The following is a 25,611-nucleotide window of genomic DNA, read 5'->3' on the forward strand; positions in this document are numbered from 1 at the left end:
TTGTTCAACTTAAGTTGGGGTGCTGTTTGTTAGGGTATATAGTTGCACTTTTACAGTGTTGTCGATTATTACAGCTATTAGTTTTTTGAAATAAAACAAAATAGTGGACACATGTCTACTGGGGTAAGTTGAAACACTTAGCTCGGGGCAAATTGTAACGTGTTACAACTTTCCCCAAAATCGCAACGGTTAAGATAATAGTTTGTTATTGTTTAATGTTAGCATGAGAAACTATAAGAAGAAAACAAGTAGGGGCGAGACATCCAAAGAAGATATGGAGGAAGCTATAACCAGTTGTAAATAATGAATCCATTCGATCAGTAGCAAAAGATCTTAAAATTTGTCATGTAACACTTAGCAGATATGTTAAGAAAATTAAAGAGAAAAACGATAATAATAATATTACACATGTCTCATTAGAAAAGTTTGGGTATAGTAAATACGAACAAATAGTTACAGATGCCCAAATGAATGAACTTGAGCTTTATATTAAGCGGTGCGCAAAAAATTATGTTGGTCTCTCTCCAAAAGAGGTAAGAAAATTAGCTTATGATTGTGCTATGGCATTTAAAGTTAAAATGCCTGAGTCATGGTCTAAAAAAAAGACAGCGGGCGAAGATTGGCTAACGAATTTTCTTAAAAGACATCCTAATTTATCCATTCGAGTTCCCGAGGCAACCAGTATTGGACGTGTGACAAACTTTAATAAGATAAATGTTGATTTGTTTTATGACAAACTTGCTAATGTCTGGGACAGATTTCAATTTACTCCATCTGACATATGGAATCTGGATGAAACTGGGCTGATTACAGTTTAAAGGCTAAGAAAAGTTACAAGGATGTTATCCCTACAACAAGTTGGGGGTATAACATCCAGTGAAAGAGGGGTTCTAGTAACTCTATGCATTGCAGTAAGCGCTACTGGTAACCACGTCCCGCCGATGTTTCTATTTCCTCGAAAGCGCTTTCAGGATCACTTTATTCGAGATGGTCCGCCAGGGTGCATTGCAGCCGGCAATGGATCAGGTTGGGTGACTGTTGATGACTTTTTTATATTTATTCAGCACTTTATTTCACATGTTTGGCCTTCTACCGAAAAACCCATCCTACTACTACTGGATAACCATGAATCTCACGTGGCAACTGCTAAATTTGCAAGAAAAAATGGAGTTGTGTTATTATCATTTCTACCTCATTGTTCCCATCGCCTCCAGCCTCTTGAGCGATCAGTTTATGGTCCCTTAAAAAAACATATGACATCCCAACAAGACTCCTGAATACGTAATCATCCTGGAAAATCTATGACAATATATGATATTCCAGGACTTGCTCGTGAGGCACTTCCTTTAGCACTTTCACAAAATAACATTACCAAAGGATTTCAATGTACTGGAATTGAACCATTTAACAGAAACATTTTTGGGGAAACTGATCGACCGTGCGTACAAGAAGACCGTCAACATGAAGAAGTACCACCTGATGTCCCGCCCGTACCTGATGATGGTTGTGCCTTAGGAAATCAAAGTTCTTTATCCACTAATCCTCCGAATCAAGCTCTTCATCTGGCTGGTTTAACACCTGCAATTGAAGACTTGCCTTCTACCTCTTATGCTGTACCATCTAATCACGTTTCCTGTGAAATTACTTCGATGCTGAATTTTTCTCTAGCAGCAGTGAGACCATTTCCAAAGTCTGCGCCAAAAAAACAAACAACTAGAGGCCGGAAAAAACGAAAGTCTGTTGTTTTAACTGATACGCCCGAACTGGGGGCTTTAAAGTCAGAAACTAAAGCAAAGCTTGTAAAAAAAGGGAAAGCATTGGCGCCAAAGGTTAAAGAAGCCAAAAGAAAGGTTCTTCAGTCTTCTGACGATGAATCTGATGAAAACGATACAATTTGCATTGTTTGCTGCGAGAAACTTTCTAATAGCAGGAACCAGAAGAAGGGTGGATTCAATGCAAAACATGTAAGCAGTGGGCACACGAGTGCACTCCCTGTGATCTCTGATTCTATATATGTCATCACTGTGACTCAGACGGGGTAAATTGTACCAAAATCATGCCTGCTTTATTTTTGACACTTTTAAACTAATACTATAGTAAATAAAGAATTAAGTCTCTTATAACATTTATAAAGGTTTGTAGAATATAGTAGGAAAATACGAAATTTGTAAGACAAAAAGTTTTTGCTACAATAAAATTAAACCATAAATTGTTACAACCTGCCCCGGTCTCCCCTACCTATCGCAGCGAAAATCAAAAGCAATGTAAGGATAGTAAGTTGATAAATAGAAATTGGTAAGCATATCACACTTCTTACTCCATCAATTATTATGACTACTGCTACTACTACTACTAGTGCGTTAACAAAAACTCCCAGAACTTTTAAAAACAAAATTATAGAAATTTTAGGGAAATTAAATATTTTTTTTAATAATGCCTAGACAATATTTATTTCGGAAGTAAGACAGACCAGCAACTACAAAATACTCATTCATATATATTGTCTCTGAAACTTTGGAAGTCAGGACGTTAATAATGACATTATGACTACATCTATATATTCTACTTAGCATACATTTTATATAATAAACCTCTATAAATCGACAAACAACATATAAAATTATGTGCGCCAATAAATTAACATTTGGCAAGAAGAGCCTCCAATAACTTTAAACGGCTCTTCACTTTTTTATAAGCGATATAAAATTCTTCCATCGGTTTCTTGTCTGATTTAGTTAAAACTCCATGGACCCTTTCATCCATTTCAAACTCCTTTATTTTCTTTTTCAGGCTCCTTTTTGTATCTGAGGTTATCTTGAACTCCTTCTCTAACTCTGATTTGCTTAATGAGTGCAGGTTTTCTAAAAGATGGTCGTTTTCAACGGCTATTGGTGTTTCGGTTTTTTCTGATTCAGTTTCGTTGGACGAGGAATTGGGTGTTACGAAATGCATTGCTTCATTTTCGTGGATTGTTGCTAGCTCACTATTAGTGCCAGCCTGAAAAATTAAATTCCTATTATATAAATCATCATAAATAATGCAACTTTAAGTAAAAATGTTAATAATTTTTTGGGTGAGAAATTAATCAGGATGCTGTTTACAATAAGGACTCAGTCATTTGAAAAACAAAAAAATGTTTTTTTTTGCCTTGTAACAGAACAAACTTTAATCCTATTTTAAAAACTGATGTTTTATTTTTGAGACGGCTTTCCTAGGACAGATCGTACAGGAAATATATTACCAAAATTCTACCAGTTTTTGAATGTTTCTGGTATGTTTCTTGAGACGTTAATGATTTTGTTTTCTGTAAAAAATCTGGTCGTCCTGCTCGAGATGAAAATGAACAACTTGACGTCTTGCTTTCTTTGGAAGAAAATCCATGCACTCCTCTGACGCAAATTGGGGCAAATTTACACATGGCGAAATCTACAGTTCACCGAATAGTTAAAAAGCACAAATATCACCCCTACAAAGTTATTCCTGTGCAAGAGATATTTGATGACGATTTCGATAGGCGAAATGAGTTTTGTGAACGCTTACAAAACATGTGCAATCTAAATAATAATTTAGTAACAAATATTATTTTTTTCGATGAAGCCACATTCTGTTTGAATGGTAGTGTGAACAGACAAAATTGTCGATATTGGGCAACAGAAAATCCGCACTGGATAATGGAGGTAAACACCCAGTACCCTCAAAACTAAATGTGTGGTGTGGAATAGTGCGCGGAAGAGTAATAGGTCCCTTTTTCTTTGAACAGACTTTAACGGGACAAGTGTATCTCGATTTTATCCAATTTGAATTAGTTCCAGCATTACTAGCTTTATTTCCAAATCCATTGGACCCAGACTATCCTGACGAAGAACTAATTTTCCAGGAAGATGGCGCTCCTTCGCACTATGCTGCCACTGTGCGTACATTTTGGATGAAACCTTTCCCAATCGGTAGATAGGAAGGAGAGGACCCATCGAATGGCCTGCTAGATCGCCTGACCTAACACCAATGGACTTTTTTTATGGGGATACCTCAAGTCGAAGGTATTTGTTAATAGGCCAAATAATCAAGCCGACTTGAAAGAGAGAATTCGCAGAGAAGTGCGCGCCATAACTCTGGAAATGATTGAAAACGTGCAACGAGAGTTTATTGATCGCCTTGGATATTGTCAAGCCGTGAATGGCAACCATTTTGAACATTTAACTTAATTTTTGTTCTTTTTTTATTTATTACATGAATCGTCTTTTTTTCGATAACTGTTGACTTTACGTATAGGACATGATGCATGAAACATACGTACAATTCCATGCGAAATTCAAAGATAAAATAAAAAAAAGGTGCTTTCATTTGAAAAAATTAAGTTGATGGTCGTAATTTATTTTTGAGCAACCCTGTATATACAAACTTTACGTATAAAAATGCGCAACTTGAAATAAAAATCGACGGGTCCGAGCATTTTTTTTTCGAACACACCCCTGAATTTTAAATCAATTTAGACATAACTTTTGGGATGCACTCTATATTCATTGGTATTGTGAAGCTACTTACACTAGATACTTTAGCCACCATCCTCTTCAACATCCTGTATCTATCATAAAATGGTCGCACTATATCCCTATCCTGCTTACTCTGCGGCCGACCATGAACACTTTCCAAAAACAACAGTGCTTTCTGGGTGGCAATTTTTTCCTCGATGAGCTGTTCTGCGGTCATTTCTTCCAGACAGAGATTCCTATTGCCTGAGTCACGTTTGGCCGTTAATTTCTAAACAAAAATATTTAAAAATGTACACTTGAGAGAATCGTATGCTCACCTTCTCAATTTCTTTTACTGTTTCCTCCAAAGTGGCTGGTGAAATTTTCTGCGCAGTCACCTTTAACCCTCCACCTCCAGATGCGACGATTTCCGTTAGTTGTCGATGTTCATTTTTTAATTTGTTCAATTCAATGTACAACTTCCTTAAACCTTCATCTTTTATTCGATCAAATTCGGTTGGTTTCGACCCAGTTTTTATCTCAAACTCTTTCTCTCTGATCCCGATTTTCTTCTTGCAGCTGCTTATTTGTTTACTCAACTTTTGGATGCGCTCATCAAAAGGATTCTGTAAAAACTTCTTGGGAACATCAGGATCCAAATGTATCATATGCGTAGCTATGTCCGAGTCTCTTTGACTATAGATCAATGCTCTACTTGGAATTGTTTCATTGATTTGCTGCGCTGGTCTGGATAAAAGGGGCTCAGAAGACTCTATTAAACTGGCAAAATCAAGTTCTGGAGATACAATGTAATTAGGGCTGGTAATATTTTCCGCTTCTGGAAGGTCAGTTTGATCTGTTGTACTGTTCACAATTTTTTCATCTCCTTTGCTCCTGCCTTTAGAAGTGCATTTTTGCTTATATCTCCTGACTGTAAATTTTTTATTCCTATAGTTATGCGTACGAGCAAATCGCTCATGCGAACGTTTCTTTTCATATTCATGATCATCATATTTCGACGCTTTATCTGAATATTCGTATTTTCTGCTGGGGGATTTTGATTTTTCATGAAAAGGGGATTTCGGGAAGTCTCCAGAGCTAGATACACGACGAATACTGGTGTTTTTGTCTTCAGTTATTACTGGACGCTCTTCGGAATTAGACCTAAAATAGGTTAATTATAAGATACTTATTTATTGGGGCAAATATTTTACCTTATTAGCTTCCTATCTTGGTCCTGTGAGCTTAAACTTTCTTGTCTCTCCTTTCGTTTTCTCGCCTTACAACTGGCCTTTGCTTCATCAAAACTAGGCTGAGATGAAGCCTTCGTACCGGCAGGCAAAGAGATTTTTTTCACTTTGCATATGCGATGGTCATACTTAATCTTAGCCACAAATTTTTGCGGCTCTTCTTCGTTTAGAACGCAACTTTTCATCTAAAAAAAGCGAGATTAAAAAATATTTTTTTCGCAAAGGTTTGGAAACAACACTTACATTTTCAATGATAAAATAAGCCAAATGGAATGAACGCCTATTATGTTTTTTTATATATAAATAAATGAAGTGATTATTTGATTTGAAAATGGATGATGAATTAGACTTATGGTAAACGGATTAAAAAACCATATCTCGATCTCGACACATTCTACGGCTGCTTCAGGAAATGTGTGGAAACGAGCCGCAGTTTTAGCATAGGGCTTGTGAGGTCGCCTTTCGCAACTTTGAAGCCTCTTACGAGGGAGAGCTTTTAGCAATCTGAAAAAGAATATTTTTGGCTTAAGTGTTTGGATTTAAGTTAATATAAAATTAATTATATAATAGATAAAAGAAGGATTCCAGCGCTTAATATTATGTATTTTTTTATCACCACATATGTAGAAAATAATAGATTGGTACGGCTTTAAACCGAACAAACTGCTTTAAACCCCCTAGAAATAAAAATTTATTTGTCCGAGCATTTTTTCCCAAAACATACCAGGAAAGTCACAAATAGGGATGCGACCTGTATTTAATTCTTGTTCAAATTCTAGTTCTAGGAAAACCCACAAAAGTTTTTTTTTTCTAGAACTGGTTCTATTTTCACTACAGCTCTCTTCAACAAACTATTCATATTAGTTATGACTACAACCCCTGGATTAATAAAAGTGATATCTTCTAAGAAAGAGGTAAATTAAAAACTTTTTTTAAACCCTTTAATAGTTAGAATTTAAATGTCTTAATATGGTGTTTAATTAATAGAATTATATTCTAATATTAGGGCAATAAATCTATGTCTACATTTTTTGTACTCTTAGCAATAAACCCTGACACCACACAGCTTTACCTAATATATGACTGCTAAAGATAAAATTTATATCGAATATCACTTAGAGTTCCCTTTATAGCTCAACTCTTTTTATTCTGATGTTATTATAGCTATAATCATATTGAAAGATATTCCTATTGATGGTAAAAGATGCGCTTGGGAATTAACGTTAAAAGAGTTAGCATTACACCTATTGACCATACTACAGAAGTCACTCTGCAGTGTTTCAGGATCTTGAATTGAATTAATTGCTTTGGCCGTGCTTTTAAAATTATCTTCAAATGCTGTTGGGATGAAATGGAAGCTTACCAGATTAAAGGACAAAGATTTGATCTCTGTGCGACTTCTGACGTACTTCTAAATATTATAAGATTTAGTTCAAATCAAATCAATCAAATCAAAAATGGTTTATTTGTCAAAATGTACAGTTTTATAGGTCAATAAAAATTACAAAGAGAAAAAAAAATTACATTGACAAATAGGACTATTCTCTCGATTATAAAACCGTTTTCCCTAGTTAGCACAAGCAAAGAAGGGATGAAAAAGCCTTTTACAATTTACAGAGTTAACTATATAAGATATAGTGATACATCTAGATAATTTAAAGCTTTCAATATAACACAGTGTCTAACTCTGTGGTACACAGATCGTGTTTTCGTTCGTTACTTATAAGAAACCGCCATAGAGGCGAAATTTTGCAACGTCGCGCGTGTACGAGTGCCTGCGACAGAGCACCGCTCCGGCCGGCCCGAGAACGAGATTAGTAAACGTCTGACTTTCGTGGGAGCTGCGTCGTTTGGCGACAAAATGTCCCAAAATATTACGCAAATCCAGGCATTTTTAAAATATTTATCCTAATGCGCGTTTTACAGACATGACAATGTGTAAAACCCGCATAGAATTGTAATCTTTAAATGTTTAATATGCTGTATTTTGCATAATGAAAATTAAAGCGTTATTCTAATAAAAAAATAAAATATTAACTTTAATAAAAATATAATAAAAAATCAGAAATAAAACTCTAATAAACAAACTTAACAACATATCATTTTTTAAATAAAGGCTCAAATAAACCACCTTCTTTCGCTAAACAAAAACTTAATCTATCGTAAAAGCTATTTCGCACCTCCAAAAGAGTTTTAGGTAAAATGGAATTGGCACCTTCGACAATTTTATTTCGCAACTCCTCTAAATTTGTTGGCCTACTAAATTCATGCTTGTAAATGGTCTGCTTAAGGTAACCCCATAGATAAAAGTCATTTGGAGACAAATCTGGAGATCTAGGAGGTCATTTAATATCGCCAGTCCCACTAATAAGGCGGTTAGGAAAAGTATTTGTTAATAATTCTTTTACCCTAGCCGCGTTATAAGCAGGACAGCTATCTTGCTGAAAATAAACCGATCCCAGGTCTACATCAGGTAGGATTTGAATGGCAGGAAGAACTTAGTTTTGCAGCAACTCAAGGTACTTTTGGGCGTTTAAAGTGCCATCAATAAAAAATGGCCCTATAACATTGTCGCCCAAAATACCTGCCCAAACATTCAATTTCTGAGGATACTGAGTACAAAACTGAAAACTTCTGTGCTCGTTTTCCTGAGATTAATAACGAACAATGGAAGAATTGTGTTTGCCATGTAATGGAAAAGAAGATTCATCAGAAAACAAAATATTTTAAAAAAATATTCGTTTTCAATTGCCTTTTCCATCATGGTTTCAAAAAATTCCATTCTTCGCCACTGGTCTTCAGGAAATATTTCCTGAGTTTTTAAATACTTGAAAAATTTTTACCCATATTTTTTCCAGATACGAGCAACAGCTTTATTGCTCATTCCCAGTTCCTCTCCAACACTTCTAGTGGACCGTGTCGAATCAAGTTCTAGGGTACTGCAAACCAATTTTTCCCGCCATTCTATATCCTGGACCACTTTAACAGGTGGTTCTTGACGTTTTGTGTGGCATTTTTTACAACCTTGAAGACAAAGAGATGTCTCAATTTTTGTAACCACATTTAAAACCGTTTTTGCACAAGGCATCGGTCTATTCTTAAATGTCACTGCAAACAAATCTCTACATTGTACTGCCGAATTGCCTCCATACAACCATTTAATTAGTTGAACTCTTTCGGAAGGGGTATAAACAGCCATAGTGAGAAAAACATGAAAATAACGCTCAAAAATAATTAATGCAACTTGCAGTAACACAGCAAAGTGAGGTCTGCTGACTCCCGGTTCAAAAAATAAAAACGAAAAATTCCGCCGCCTGCAAGCCGCAACCAAGCGGTGTTGCCATTATTTTGGGTAATACGTAGCTCACGATAACACGATCTGTATATGGTTTTTGTACTAATCTGGTTCAGTTGAAGGGCTTTTAACAGCAAACGATAATTTAATTAGGCCAGGAACCAATTTTTCATTCATTCAATGTGATGAAATCTACTCAATATAGTATTCTTTCTTATTAAAATAATTACACTTAGCAGAATTTAAGTCAAATAATAAACTATTACGTAAATGAAAGGTTAAAACCACATTTTAAGCTACTTCTTACCTAGTTTTAAGCTTCTATTATACACACAGCGCATTTCAAAAAAATTGATAAAAAAAAATATTTATGCCGATAAAAGTCTCACAGGTGTAATGATTTCAGACCGGTTGTTGACACATGTTTCAGCTTATTGATTTCTTCATCAGAGCTAATCAGTACGTTAAAGTCGGTGATATCCTTTCTCTCCTTTTTTTCCAAATTTCTCGGTGGTCTTTTCCATCTACCATTATAGAAAAATGCATCAGTAAGTATGATCCCTATTTCTCCTGCTTTTCATCCACTTGCATTAGGAATAATTTTTTTTCTATTATTTTGATTTTCTTTGGAATGAAAAAAATAAATGCAGATGTGTATAGTCTTTACTTTTGTAGACCAATATCACAAGCTGCACAATTTATCTACAAAAGTTTTCGTAAATAAAAAATAGCTATAGTAGTCACAATTATACCAATAGTTTAGTCTCAGTAACAGCTACATACTTGGATATGAACGTGGAATGCCCAAGACCAAAAATATTGGTTTTCAAGAGATCAAGATCATTTAAATTTAAAACTGAAGATACTTCTAGTTGTCATTGTTATTCACTAAATTTGTGCTTCACTTAGTTGATATTTCTTTAAAACACACTTATGTTTTAAAGAGGCGGAAAAAACACACAACGGTCTCGACCTCAAGACTTATTTTATTTAATCATAATTAAATTGCAATTTAATCAAATTCAAATAGCAAAAAAGGGCCACTGAGTCTTTTCTGCCACTCATATAAAAGATTGCAAATGAACCTCTTCTGCATAACACAAATTGTATATTTATTAAATAAACTGCCCAAGAAAATTATTTGATAGCGTATAGCCTAATTTTGTCATCTAGTTTAGCTTAGACTGGATGTAAGGCGCAGAAGGCACCAATAACACACTCAGTTATAATGATGAAGAGTTTTATACCCTAGAGAGCTTTTTCTAAGGAATCAAGCTCTTCATCATTATAACTGATTAAAATCCCATAATCAGTTCTGGTGCCTAAAAGAGCGGATTACGTCCTTGATATGTTTAAAGCAGATGGTTTGCTAACCAACCTTTCACAGCCTTATACTCCAGGAAAATGTACCTCTTCAGTCTTTTTTCTAAATACCAGATATATGTCAACAGTATTGAGAACAGTGTTATCAGCGAGATATATAGCGTATTTGTATAAACAATGTACAAAAGAGATACCTGAATTGATCTCTGGATACTACTACTTCTGCAGGTTTACACAACATTACAACCCTTTGCACTTCTCCTTACTACGCCCAGTTTATGTTTTATTAATTTTTCTACAAAATAAGGTAATGGAACTTAGGTAGTAAGGCTCTTAGAACGTCCATTCACATTAACATCGTAATTATTTTTACTTAATGACTTTGAAACTTGCTTCATAGATTACTTCAATTGAAACTGAATACGCTTTTGCAAAATTCATAATTTCACGAATATTTGAAGACAAATTATAATATATTCTTATATTAAGTTCTATTATACAGACAAACTAGGAAAGAGAATATTCGACAAAAAATAAAAGTATATTCAATATTTAGGAACAAAGGCTTCTTTCTAGTCTTATAAGTTATTAAACAACTTTTTGCAACTTGCACTTAGTTCTGCTAAATAGATTTGCATGAATTGATGAAAATATTGCAAGAAAGTTATTTTCAATATGCAAGATTGCCCACCAACAGAAAAATGTTAATAAATACAAAAGATAATTTAATCCACAATTTATAAATAAACGGTACATACTGATCCCAGTGACTGCTCGTCCCAAGGAGCCAAGAAGCCATGGCACTAGACGTAAAATTTATTAATCATTATATTTTAAAATCCTTATTATTCTTGGAATTTGTTTTAATTCTATCTACCCAAATCACCACTATCTACTCACATCTTCATCTACCCAAACATTTGAAAAAACAAGGGATTAATGGGCATACATAATTGAAATATTTTTTAATCGTGATCGATAAAGAAACGATTCAAGCGCGCACTATAAACTAAACCGTTCATAATATAGTATACAAATAATATTCGTCATTTCAAAAATGGATTTGGTAGAGGTAGCTTGGGTTGGGTTGGGTTGGTTATTAGTGATAAGGAATCGTAAAAAAAAACCAACTAGAAAATACTGGGTTCATCCCATTACTAGACAATGGTTACTAAAGGGTCAATTTCACAATCTGTACGAGAATTTAGGGTCGTACCCTAAAAATGTTTTTCAGCTTTTAGAGAATGAGCGTTGGAAGTGTTGACGAACTACGATGCAAGTACAACAACTATTGCAGTGCAAGTTATTCACTGGACAAGAAAAGCACTGAAGGCTGCAATTTTGAAAAAAGGAAGACACTGGGGGTCTTTCTTCTATAAGCATAATACATTTCTCGGTCCATTCGGGTTCCATCACGATCCAGTAAGTGCCGAAAACATCACTAACGCTCTTCATTGAATCAACAGTGATCTGGACTACGTTCTGTTGTCTAGTGCGCGCAATAACATGCAAATCCTATATTTTAGACCTGTAGGTCTGCAGTTTGGTCGGATGCCGGTTTGTGACAAGATCCAAAAAGAAAAAAGTTGACTCAACAGTTTAGTGTATAATACGCTTACTTTCGTATGTTACACTTTACCTTACTTAGTAAACTAAAGTTTATAGTGCGCGCAAGGCTAACTCGAGGAGAAAAGAAAAATAAAATGTAAAAAAATTTAAAATAAATGTCATTATATACTTTTTAGCAAAAAATCATCTCAGACACAAAACAAATGTGTTGTCTATCTCGGAGGCACTATCTTGAAGTATGTAGAGTTTATTAAGGATTTAGGTGTGACGTTGGATTCCAGACTGCTCTTCGACGTTCATATAGAAAACATTGTTCAGAAAGCTCTAAAAATCTCGGTTTTATATCTCGAATTACAAAGGGTTTTAGTAATCAAACTTATAAAATTATTAATAATTTAATAGACTGCCCTTTCTGTGTGGAAAATGAACATATCAACGTTAATCCTTATATTTTGCATAATAAATCGACCTTTAGCATCTCAAGATATTCTTCAAACTATTTGTCTAACTCTTCATTGTTCAGATGCGCCCATAGTTTTAATAATTTTCAAGAAACTAATTTCAATAATGATATATTTTTCTTCAGTATGGCTTCATTTAAGCGATACTTAAAAAATTCTACCTAATTTCGCAAAGAACGATAAATATTGTCCTTTTTTTCCTATTGTCATTATTCATATGTATATATGCTTCTTTATTGTTTATAAGAGATACTATTAAATAAGTTAGTTAGGTTTATATTGCTTGGTATATTTGTTAGGTTTGGCAAAAACGTAATGTTTGGCAAAGCGCATTCTTGTATTGTTTAAATTCATAAGATACTTTGTGCTTTCCTGTTATTGAATTGCTTAGTCTATCTGTAGGAGAGCCTTGTACTTAAATAAATAAATAAGAAAGACTAAGTCCTTTGGGGATGTTATATATAAAACATATGTGAGTATATATGAAATTTCATGGTATTTTATTTTATGTTTTAAAACTAATAATGTAAAACTTAGTTACCTACGTATGTTAAGGTTAAAAAATTGAATATCTTTTTAGTCTTGTTGTCACTATTTATCCTGGCACAATATCGTTCCTTCTCGAAATAATTTTTATTTGTTTTATAATTTCCGCGAACAAAATTTAATTCTTCATTTCCGCGTATACGTAGGGTTGAAAGCACTTTTACCTATTTCTCAATTTGTTCTAAGATTTTATTATACACACTAAGTTGAGAAGCGAATTTTAAAAAATGTAACAAAACAACATTCAAGCCGATAAAAGCTTGAGAGGTATCGTTGAGGACTTTAGACCCATCATAAGATCCATACAAATCTATCACTTTTTTGAATTTTTTCACCAAAGCTCCTTTTATAATTCCTGATTTTCCTGCAATTTGGAAATTGTCTTTTTAATTTTTTAATTGTACATAAATATTTATATACTAAATCAAAGCTTTTTTGGAGGCAGGTTTAATCAAAGTTAATAATTTTTGTGCTTTAGGATATATCACAAAAGTGGAAAAACAGCAATTTAAATGTACACAAAAAGCTTTAAGAGTTGTCGAATTCATAGTCGAAGATAATGCCAAAATGCCAGTGATTTGTTCAAGTTTACTTAATGCAGTATTATTAATAAAATAATTACACTTTGCAGCATTTAATTCAATTAATAGAATAATACGTAAATGAACGATTTAAAGCACATTTTTACCTATTTCTCACTTAGTTTTAAGATTCCATTATACACACTAACTTGGGTAGCGAATTTCAAGAAATAAAATAAAACAAAAATACATTCAAGCCAATAAGTTTCAAAAGATCATTCAAACCTAGGTGCGATATCAAAATCCAAAAAAAAGTTAATACTCAAGCATACTCTTGTTTAGTTTATGTGTTCTTGGGTTATTCTTAAGAGATTATAGGCCTGTTTGAGGCAATACAGGAAATAAGTCTAAAATCTCTATGTTCAAGTTTATTTCAAATCCGAATATCTTATTAAAATTAAAATTAAAATTAAAAAGATGGCGTACGAGTGAAACAGTAGTGATGGTCGCTCCGTGAATTTTGCTTCTAAAGTGCAGTTTTTTAAAGTACCTAAGTGTATATTGGAAAAGACTGTGTTGGCCTAAGCATCCCTTGTTCAGTGGTCCAAGTTTTAGTTGGTAGACTACAGAACTGCAGCTCCACTGCTATTTTTTATTGTCTCTTGCCAAAATGGTTCTTTCGTCGACAGATCTACGTGAAATTAAGTCAGTTGTTGCTGCTGTTTTTACTGAAAAATTCCTCTCTGATATAGCAGAAAAGTTCTCACAATGGTTGAACAACGTTTTGATGATAGATTGAAAACTCAAAAGGCCGAAATTGAGAAAATTAAAGGTGGTCTGATAAAGTTACAAAATGAAAACGCCGCTCTTCGACAACAAATAGATCAACAAGAGCAAGGTGTGCGCAATGACAACATCCGTATTTTTGGTTTACAGCCTGAGGAATCCGAAAATCTGCCCAATAAAGTATTGGATATATTTAACACCAAACTTAAATTAAAAATTGGACACAATGACCTGAAAAAATGCCACAGAATTGACATTGCATCAAAATTCTTCGAATTGTGATGAACAAATTCAGTGTTATAATAATGGTGTATTTGATAATAGCCTGCATTTCACACTTAATCTTGCGACTGTTGAAGATGTAAGTAGAATTTTAAATAGTATTAAATCTAATGCGACTGGTGTGGATCAGATTTTACCAAAAATGTTAAGGTATTGTAGCCCCTTTATTGATAAGTACATATGCCACATAATAAATTGTTGTATAGAAGCTCAATATTTCCCCGATCAATGGAAAATTTCGATTGGTAAACCCCTATCAAAAGTTGCTAGCTTAGAAAATTATAACGACTTGCGCATTATAAGTATACTTCCAGTACTTTCAAAAATATTTGAAAAGGTACTTTACCATCAGATGGTTTGTTATTTTATTGATAATGACATTATTCCGGCTACGCAATGTGGCTTTAGGGAGAACTTTGGTACCTCTGTAGCTCTAAAACATACTGGATGATATAATGGACGCTATTTATAAGCAACAGATTACTGTTCTGGTACTTTTAGATTTCTCTAAGGCGTTCGATACAATAAATCATGCCCTTTTACTAGCTAAGCTTAAATATTATGGCTTTACAATGGAGTCTATACAGTTAATTGAGTCTTATTTGAATAATAGATTTCAGACAATATTTAAAAATAATTCTTATTCTAATCAGGCTCACATTTTGTCACATTAAGTCCTTAAAAGTTAGTAAGGTGCAAGCGTTTGCTGATGATACGCAGATATATACAACTTTCAAACCAGATAATCTTAAAGAAGCGGAGATTGGTATAAACAATGACTTAAATATAATAAATCATTTATCTAAAAAACATAATTTAAAATTAAATTCCTCAAAGTCTTGTTTTATGGTTTTTGGAAATACAAATAAAATTACAAATATTAAAAATGTAATAAATGTTCATGTGGAGGGCTGTAAGCTTTCGGTTGTTGAAACTGCCAAAAATTTGGGCATTATGATGGACAGTAAGTTGAGATTCAGGAAGCATATTAAAAAAAAAAATTTCGAAAATCGTTTGCAGCTCTAAAACTCTTATATAGTAATAGAGATATTCTTAATCTAAGTCTTAAACGCAGCCTATGTGAGGCCATAGTGCTCTCTTATTTTAACTACTGTGATTATGTTTATGGTTTTTGCTTAGAGAATGATTGTAAAATGCGCATACAAAAAATTCAGAATGCCTGTATCAGACTGGTTTATGGCTTACGTAAGTATGATCATATTTCGCAATATTTTAAAACAATTAACTGGCTTAAAATGGACAATCGTAGAATTCTTCACTTTTTCACTTTTTTGATAAAAATCATTAGCAGCCCAAAGGCACCTGCGACTATAAGGAATAGATTGTTGTTTAGAGCAAATGTACACGGGGTAAATGTTAGAGCCAGAAATAAGTTAACCATGCCGGTCCATAGGAGTGCTATGTTTCAGCGATCGTTTTCTTACAATGCTGTTCAGTGCTATAATAAAATACCTGCAGAATTTGTTGAACAATTTTATATTTAGGAGGAAATATGAAATTGTTCTTATGAATATTCAAAACAATTCTTTACTGTTTAATATGTATCAAATTTGCTGTTTTTTATAGAAAAAGAAAACTTTTTTTGTGTTACATTATAATTGGGAATGTTTCTTTACATATAACATGTTGTTATAATGTTGGTTTATATACTACGAATACACCCTGATCTGGTTCAGTGGAGTAGCTATATAAGGCTAGACTGCGCCAGGTTCGGGTACTTTGTTTTTTTTTTGTATCAGGTTTGTAATGAATTTGAATAATAAAAGACATTTATTATTATTATTATTATTATTATTGAGTTTTGATATAATATACAAGAAATATTCCATATTCCATATCTATCAATAAATTCGTTAATTTTAATATTGAAATAATATTAAAATTATTTTCTTTACTTTATCTAAATTTTTCTATTTGATTGTTTTTTAATAGAAAAATATAAATATGGCAATATTTCCAAGCGGTAAATATCCGTCTTGCTCTCTTATTCCCAAAAAAGAAAAGTTCGATTTTAGTGTCATGATTTAATAAAACGAATTATCTATTGATTTAGTTGTCTTGGTTTTCATATTTTTTTTACTATCTGTATATAAAAGTGGTACGAATTTAAAAACCATAAAAGGAAAACATCTAAAAAAAAATTTTCTAAGCAAGTAGGATGAAAAACTTATATCAATTTCGTACAAAAGTATTTTAATTTCTTAATGGATCCAAACTAAATATCTCAGGAATCTCAGTCGAGTACAAGAAGGTAAAATTCAAATGTTAGACCAAAAAACAAACAAAAATATTTTTACTATAACAATATTATATATTCATTCATTACCTGGATATTTGTATTTATTACTGTGTTTTTTCAAAATTATACTGTAGTAACTAGATTAAGTTGAAGTAATTTATCTCGTGGAGGTACTATGTGCACTAACACCAATTTTTTGGTGGTAACGACGTTTAATAATTTATTGTCAAAAAGTATTTGAATTTTCCATTACCTACCATATGATCCAATATAATCTTAATATTTTTTGCATTTACAGAACATTTAATGCAAATATACATATATTCTGCCTTTAAAAAGTGAATTAATTTCATGTGGGGATCTCATAATTAATTTGTGTGCTGCCCAAGAATATATTCATTTTCGATTACTTCGGTATACCTACTAATGCGAATTACCTCTTCTACACTAGCATAACTAAAACTATAATTATATAGTTGTATCATAGTTGTACTACTATAGACTATGTCGCGTCATCCTTTGATCCGGAAATACTATTTTTAATTTTGATTTTTATCATCATGAAGCAGTACTAACTGAACTTTCTATAAAATTCAATAATATAAATGAAACGCGAACATTATGTCATATTTGTGGAGATTAAAATTTTCTCAACCTTAAGTACTTATGTCAAACCATTGAACTTCCTCTGATGGCGATACTGACTTCTCTAGGTTTATTTAGTCAGTATCTAGCCTTGCTTTTAAAGCCTTTCCTCTTAGCCTAGAGAGTTTACAGAAAAAATGTATCACAGAACCAAGGAATGCCACGGAAATTTATTATAATAAAAGGCTGGCCAAACCAGGTATTATCGATAGGGAGACGTTTTAATAACGTTTTTTCGTCTGGCTCAATCCCTATTTCACCTGAATCCCTACTTCAACTTACTCTACCATAACTCCTAGATGATCTACTTTTATACTTCTCTAATGAGAACTTATTTATTTTATATTTTTTTACGCCCATAGTATTAGCAGAGCTTTGCAGTACGATAAATTACATTAGAAACAAAAGATCACCTTAGATGCATCAACAGATAGGCTTACCCTGAAAATATTTTCAAATCTGCCAATATGCACCTAAACCATCGTACGAATTTAATTAATAAGTTATTGTTAAATAAAGCTTGCCCAAGATGCTTGAAAACCGCAATGCATTATTATTCCGTTGCATAAAAGAGGTGATAAAGAGCAAGTTTCGAATTATCATCCAATTGTTTCCAATCCACTGTTTCTCACGTTACCTAGATCATTAAGACTGGTTAAAAAGGGCTCCTTTCTTTTATGTTTAAGTATAAAATACTTACTCCCCAATAATTTGAATTCCTAAGTAACAAATGCATTAACGATGTTTTCCCTTTTAAGTAGAATATACCCCTGTCTTCTAAACAAGTATCACTCGGCAACACCAATTTTCTACAAGTTCTCTAAAGCTTTTGACCATGTAAATTATAATATCTTAATTAATTAGTTTTAGCACTACGGGTTCAGGGAAACATCTCTTGAATAAATGAACAGGATATGTAATATTAATAGAAGTCAGCTTGTATGGGTTGGTGGAAGGTCACTCCCAAGTTTGTTAACATTAAATGCACCACTCACACAGGATCAACGGAGAAAGCGCTTAAGGCAGCAAGAATAATTTGGCTCAAAGAAGAGATAAAACAACACTACAGGACCCTTAACATAGTGAACTCAAAGCTTAAATACTTATATTTTACTTTAACCCGTAGACTCACCTTCGTAGAATTCTCTTCGTTGGATTATAGGTTTAGAGATGAAGCAGAAATTTTCAGTAAAAACACCTTCCGTAGACTTAATAAGAACTAGGTAAGGAATATTTTTCGTTTCACAAACCTTTTCTTAACCTTTCTAATGTGGCATTCACCTCAGAAGATAAAAATATTTTGAATATAAACCTAAAATTCAATTTTTCACAAAATATAAACAAATGCGTTAAAGAACTCCTTGCGGTTGAAGCTGAAAATATTATTCAGTCTAGCAATGTCCCTAATAAAAACATCCTTAGAGCCAAAATAATTAATTTTCTTAATTCAGAGGGTCCAGACAAAGTGTTTTGTCTGGACCCTCTCTTAACTTTCATCCTTATCATTTAAATTCGCTTAAAAAGAAAATAAATACTCATAATCTTTTAATCACTAAGGCTGATAAGGGCTCTTGCTTGGTAATCATGAATAGGACTGATTATGTTGATAGTAAAGTCTCCGATTTTCGGGCTGGCGAGTACTTTGTTTCGATAGGCAGGGACCCGACACTAAATTTATTTACTAAGGTTAAGGGTTGTTTGGGTCATTGCCTCTTGACTCTGGAATACTTTGGTTCTGGTAAATCAAACTTGTACCCTATGAACCCCGGAACCTCTACACTATATGGCTATTTACATCTTTGGTTTCGGGCTTCGGCGGGGTCTGCTGCTTCGAGTATGTTGTCACAACGTTGCTAGACCTACCGCGATATATAATTCCTATAGCCGAAGTTAGAATGATCATATCTGTATAAAGATCAATGCATTGTACGCAACCAAATAGTAGATTACATCATAGGTTCGAGAACTTGATTGAGTGTTATTACAATACCAATCAAATCACGACTTAGTTAGGGCTAACATCCCGCTACGTCTGTCTAAAGCTAAAACAAAAATTAAGAAGAAAAGATTCGACATGCTGCTCACAAAACTGCTCAAAAATACGGATACTCACAGAATGAATACACAGAATACTTAAATCATCAACTCGACACCATAACTTTAGACACTGATGTTGAATGATGTTGGTAAAGTTTCTCCAAAATGACAAACGTAAAATTTCTAAACTCTTTAATAACATAATTGATACGGGACATATTCCGGAGGACTGGCTTTAATGTAGTTTTATAACTTTATCAAAATCAGGTGTAATACAAAAAGATTCAAGGTAGGTTATAAGTCTAATGAGCTATTTCAGGAAGCTCTTTTTGTCTACGAAGCTTTATAAAAAATGCAAAGAAGCTAGCGGCAGTAGTCAGTTTTCAAATATTCAAGTTTAAAAATATTTTCGTTACAAGAGAAGCAATTTATAATATACAAACCTTGGTACAAAATTGTTAAAACCAAAGAAAGGATATTTTCACGTATTTCATCGATTATGAAAAGGCCTTCGACAATGTTAAACATGAATACTACTATCGTATCTTAAAGGACCTGGGTCTAGATGGTAAAGATATAAAAAGTAAATGTAAAGATATAAAAAAGGGTGTAAGACAAGGCTGCGTTTTATCACCAATTTTTTTTAATCTCTACTTCAAAAGAGTATTTTATAAGGCGGTTTTAGGTAACTCTATAGGCATTAAAGTGGACGAAAAACATATCATATTAGATATGCAGATGATTATGTAATACTCGCAGATAATTCAAACAACCTTCAGAAATTATTAAATCCTATAAACGAAACAGGCACAAGATTAGGCCTGAAAATTAATATAAAAAAACAAAGTTTATGATCGAGAGTCACTGACATGTGACTGATATTCCACAAATGAAATTTAGGTAAAAGAGAAAAATGTTGAGCAAGTGACCCAATTTAAATATCTGGTATGTATGTTGAACCGAAATTGCGACCCAGAACAAGAGATTAGATGAAGAATAGAACAGTCAAGAGCAACATTCTTAAACTCAAAAAATTCCAAATAAAAATCTCAACTTAAAACTACGTTTGGTTAGTTCTTGTGTATGGTGTGGAGTCCTGGGCATTAAAAGCAAGTTCCATAAATAACTTGGAAGCATTCGAGATGTGCTGTCTGAGAAGAATTCCTTCGAAGAGCATAAATGGAAGATTGTGAGCTTTTCGAAGTAGAAAACTTAGAAAAATATCATACTTAGGACATATTATGAGAGAAGAACGCTATGAATTCTAGCGCTTTATCCTTTAAGGTAAGATCAAAGGAGAAAAGAGGGTAATAGGAAGAAGGAAGCTTTCGTGGTTGCAAAATAGTAGACAGTGGATGGGGGTACTTTTGTACTTCATAATACCACCTTGCCTATCTGCTAAGTTTGGACATGCATATAGGTAGATTGATAGGCAGATTGGTTTCCAAAAAGTTCAACTTAGCAACATCTAAGTCAATCCAAAAAGTTAACCTTCTACTTAATAATAATGAAATAGCAGTGATGTTGGCCTATAGAAGCAGTTTTTTTTTCTGCCCAAAGATAAGTGCTTACAACTAGGGCTTTCTTCAATATTAGGTACTCTGAGCAACAGTCTCTTAACAGGAGATAAGAGATAAAGTGTCAATTAAGCTGGAATGTATTGAGCAAATTAAGGGCAATCGAACAGTAAAAGTTCTAAAAATATTTTAATATCTTACTGAGGCTTATGATGATTACTTCTTTTTATTACTCATCATCAGAAAGTTCATAATAGTTCATGTTTTCCATTGCTTACACTCCAGTTTATTACCATAATGGGTGGAGTGCATAAAAAGTAGTCTATGCTAATGCTTCAAGTATGTACTACATTTCTAAAGTTTATACTACACTAATGAATCATTTACTACTCTCTGTAGCATATACTACTACGTACGCGATACATAGAAGAAGGTGCTATGCTTTGGAAGTATCTACTAGTTATAGTAGTATTTACTACAGTTTAAATGAAGTTGGTGTTTGACGAACTTTGGCCCCAGCAATCAAAGTGTTTTACTAAGAAATTGCAGTTTTTATGGATGTGCATCGTCAAAAAGTATACAAACAAAGAAGAGAATACAATAATGACGATTTATATCGAAAATTATTTAGGTATTTACCATATATTTAATAGATTTTTCTATCCCAATCATCTAATCACGCTTTGGCATTTTAGATTTAACAGAGAAAATGTAGAGTGGCTTGGACATTATTTTCTTCAAGATGATAATGAACCGGTGGAAACAAGGGGTGGAGCCCTGTCACCGACTCGGAAAACGGAGGTTTTTTTGAGAACTTTAGGTGTTTCTAGTAAATTAACTTTGTAATTTAAAAAATTTAAATAACTTTTCTTACAGAGATCCTGGATTTCAGCAAGGAGTTGGTATTGATCTAGACGTCAATCAAAGCACTGTTTCCAGAACCTTAGCCACGGTATCTAAAGCAATTTATTCAAAAAGAAACAATTGGATAAAGTTCCCCAACACTAACGAATTGCTTACAGTTGCTTTTAATGAGGGAGCACGTGGTGAGCGAATACCCAGAGGGTTATAGGTGTTATTGACTGTACCCAAGTAAAAATAAAACCATCTATTCACGGTGAGGAATACGTGAACAGAAAAGGGGTATGCTCAATAAATGTTCAAGCTACTTGTAATGCCCGAGAAATGTTTACAAGTGTGGATGCATCTTGGCCAGGCTCCGTACACGATAGTCGAATTTGGCGAAACTCCATAGTGCATGGAATTATGTATAATAATGTGCACGAAGCAGCTTTATTAGGTGATGAAGGATATGGTGTTGCCCCGTGGTTATTGACACCATATAAAAATCCAACTACACCAATGCAAGAAAATTATAATTTAATCCATGTAAAGGAACGATGTGTTATAGAGCGCTGCGTTGGTCTGTTAAAACGGCGTTTTCCAATGCTCCAGTATACTTTTCGCCTAAAAACTGAAAACATTCCGGAACATATTATGAGTGCATTTGTACTTTACAATATAGCTAAATATCTGAGATGGAAGTTCAGCATCCCAATGAACTAATGTCAGAGGGTAATCAAGCACAAATTCGAAATCAAGGTACACAGCGCAGAAATGAAGTTGCCGAGTTTTTATTTCGTAATGATAACTAATATACCTAATAATTTCAGTTATTATTATGATAATTATATACTAAATAGGTAACTTATGAAATGTTCAATAATAAACTAAGTATAAAAAAGTAACCACTAAATAAACTAATTATTTCAATTTTAAGTTTGTGACAAAATATCAAACTATAAAAGAAATAAATGGATACTACACCTCATATTATATTTAAATTATGGGTTCATACGTAGATTTTATATTCCTGTTAATAATCCAACATGTCCTACCTAATTAAATGGACAACTAACTGCCCACCAGCTTTGGCAAAATTTAGCAATACAATCGCGGCCCGTTCCTGAGCTTCGGCTGAAGACTGTTGAGCTCGAGAAGCAGAAATTTGGGCTTCAGCCTCTTCAATTTGTTTTCGTAGACAGGTCTTTTGTAGTTGAATAAGTGTCTCCTCCTTATCAGCTGCTTTAGAACTTTTAGGTGTCATGACTTTAACTTGTTTGGAGCCAGATTTAGAACTGAGGAAGTCATATTCACTGTTTGGAAGGAAACATCAATCTCATTGCTTACACCGGCCTGACATGCACCTGGTACTCTGTCTAGAACTGGGTTTTCTCCTACATTCCATAAGTCGTAGAATTTTTTTTGCCATTCCGTCAGTACAATTCTTTTATTTCCAGTTTTTTTAAGTCAACTATTTTCTTAACTTTTGTTTTCATCTTATTAAACTTTTTCAAGATTTGTTTTGTGTCTAGGTTTTTTCCCATTATTTTATTAAAACTAGTTGTTAATTTTTTTAGTGCTTCTTCTTTTTCGTTTTTAATTTTTGGTGTCATCTTTTTATCAAATAAAATTTGATAACTTGCAAGTAGAGTAACAAATAAAACTTACTCGTTTTTATCTTGTCCTAGATCTTTTGTTGAATTGGAATCTGAAGAATCACTCATAGTTAAACCAGTATTATACGAACACACTTAATACTAATAGACGCACTAATAGAAAAACGAGTGTTGACAAGTGTCTTTTCAATTTTGAGAACTTTGACACGCGCTTACTGCGACACTAGTAGATACTTTTCTCTTAAGTAGTAGGTATTTCTGTTGGGCCGTATAGTGTAGTATTTACTTCATAGGCGAAGTAGATACTTTTATGTAAAAGCAAATGCTACAAAGTAAATACTTTTTAGCGAATCATTAGCATCTACTACTTTTTATGCATTCCACCCAATATGTAATTTTGGCAATTTTTAAACGTTCTGCAGTAAATTTGTCTGTACTTGTAAAAATAATGAATGAATAAATATTTTCTTAGTAGTACGCCCTTTTTGAGTCACAACCCCGATACGCCCTTCTAATCTGAAGAACATGTTATGCAACTCAATGTTAGCTTATTTTTAAATTAGAGGAGCTGTTCGTTATTCGCTGGGATTAAGTAGTAGAACTCACTATTAAGAATTTTTTTAAAGATATAAAATAATAATTCTTTCTTCTTTATTCATACTTGAATTCCTAAAAGGCCCTCTTATAATTACCCCTTTAAGAACGAATAGCATAATCTTTATGTTCCAACACCACAGCAGGGTGGCCAGACGTTACACTATTTGGTAATCGGTCCCAATTTCTTTTTTATTAGTTTTAAGTCTCTCTTTTCATGTGAATTGTCCCGCTTTTCCTATTCTTTTCACCCTCTCGCATAAAAACATGGCAACTTTCCAGCACACATTTTCGAACTTCAAATATTCGTCATTCCCATATGAGCAAAAAATATTATATCATTCTCTTCGTCATGAAATTATATATATATATATATATATATATATATAATTGTATTATTATACTAATAAATAAGAAAATATTGAGGTATAAAATATTTTTTTTAATTTCAAATACGGTTAATTGTAAATTCCTTGGTTTTTTTTGTATTTTATCGCTTGAAAGTTTTAGTACCAAATAGATTGATAAATATTTATAGTATGTACTTACGTGTTTTTATATTTTATTATATTTATTGTTTGATTTTTGTATGTTTTTTTAATTATTTTACTAGCTTTTTCTACAAAATTTCTACAAATTTTTTCGACAATGATGCAAATTATTAATTTATATTTATTTATCTTTATTAAGAATCTGAAGTATTTTACTTTTATTTTCCAAAATTCCTTCTTCATTTAGAAGAATTTATTATTTATTAACTGGAAATTTTCAACTATTATCTAGATATTTGTAATTGTTATCTTAAAATTTTTAGTAACTATTTGAAAATTCGAAGTTAATCTCTATAAATTTCCTGTTATTACTTAGAAATCTAGCAATTGGGAATTAAAAAGCTTGTGGCCTTTCAAAAATAGTTGAAATTCTTCTACCTGTAATGAAATTGTATGATTTTTCTAATAAATTTAAAACACCAGTTTTAAAGATTTAAGTAAGAAAATTTGAATTACTCAAATATTTAAAAACCGTATTATATATATTTGTTTTCAGGAATCTTGTATAATAAAATTTTATTAATCCAAATGCTATTGAAAAATCCATATACTGAATTACACCGCTTCCGATATTAAAAAATACGGGATTGTCCAGTTGAATGTATCACATCCGGAAAACTAGAATGTTCTGGAATCAAATTCCGTCGCATCAAAATCTAGATATCTCATCATATACCTTCCTTAAATTTGTACGAACTTTTACGAAAAAAAAAACATAAATTAAGAGAGAAGCCCTACGAAGCATTTATCGATAAAACAGTAATTTTATTACACCTATACTAGTCTTGACACACTCAACTAGAATAAGTTTTCTATAGGTCAGTAAGGAAACTCAACTAGAGTATTTCCAGCGCCCCAATAATATCAATAATATAATAAACTGAATAACTTACCGTAAGACATGCTAAAGCAATTCATATTGGCCACATAAACAAGGAAAAAAACCAGATAAACAAACAATGAAAAACCGCGGACGTGCGGCTTCTATTCTGGGAAATATCAACTGATCGATACGTGGGTGGCGGAAGCCAGATTAAAGAAGTTAT

At 32.9% G+C, this 25,611-nt stretch overlaps 1 protein-coding gene across 1 annotated transcript; it reads right to left on the bottom strand.

The window, feature by feature from the left end:
- Positions 1 to 2,421: 2,421 nt before the first annotated feature.
- On the bottom strand, positions 2,422 to 25,600 carry LOC126744089 (protein FAM13A). Its single transcript, XM_050451437.1, has 6 exons — positions 25,459 to 25,600; positions 5,963 to 6,223; positions 5,684 to 5,904; positions 4,808 to 5,633; positions 4,543 to 4,758; positions 2,422 to 2,997 (listed from the first exon to the last, which is right to left on the bottom strand). The coding sequence occupies exons 3-6, from the start codon at positions 5,902 to 5,904 to the stop codon at positions 2,638 to 2,640; spliced, it is 1,623 nt and encodes a 540-aa protein (XP_050307394.1). The 5' UTR covers positions 5,963 to 6,223; positions 25,459 to 25,600; the 3' UTR covers positions 2,422 to 2,637.
- Positions 25,601 to 25,611: the final 11 nt, after the last annotated feature.

Source organism: Anthonomus grandis, chromosome 13 (assembly GCF_022605725.1).
Source record: "Anthonomus grandis grandis chromosome 13, icAntGran1.3, whole genome shotgun sequence".
Lineage (NCBI taxonomy): Eukaryota > Metazoa > Arthropoda > Insecta > Coleoptera > Curculionidae > Anthonomus > Anthonomus grandis.

What these genes read in the sequence shown, in the direction of transcription:
- LOC126744089 (XM_050451437.1), bottom strand. Translation starts at nt 5,904, where the DNA reads ATGAAAAGTTGCGTTCTAAACGAAGAAGAGCCGCAAAAATTTGTGGCT. An exon ending in CAGTAAAAGAAATTGAGAAG is followed by an intron (nt 4,759 to 4,807) that starts GTGAGCATACGA and finishes ATTTTTGTTTAG; the next exon opens with AAATTAACGGCCAAACGTGA. An exon ending in TGGTGGCTAAAGTATCTAGT is followed by an intron (nt 2,998 to 4,542) that starts GTAAGTAGCTTC and finishes TTAATTTTTCAG; the next exon opens with GCTGGCACTAATAGTGAGCT.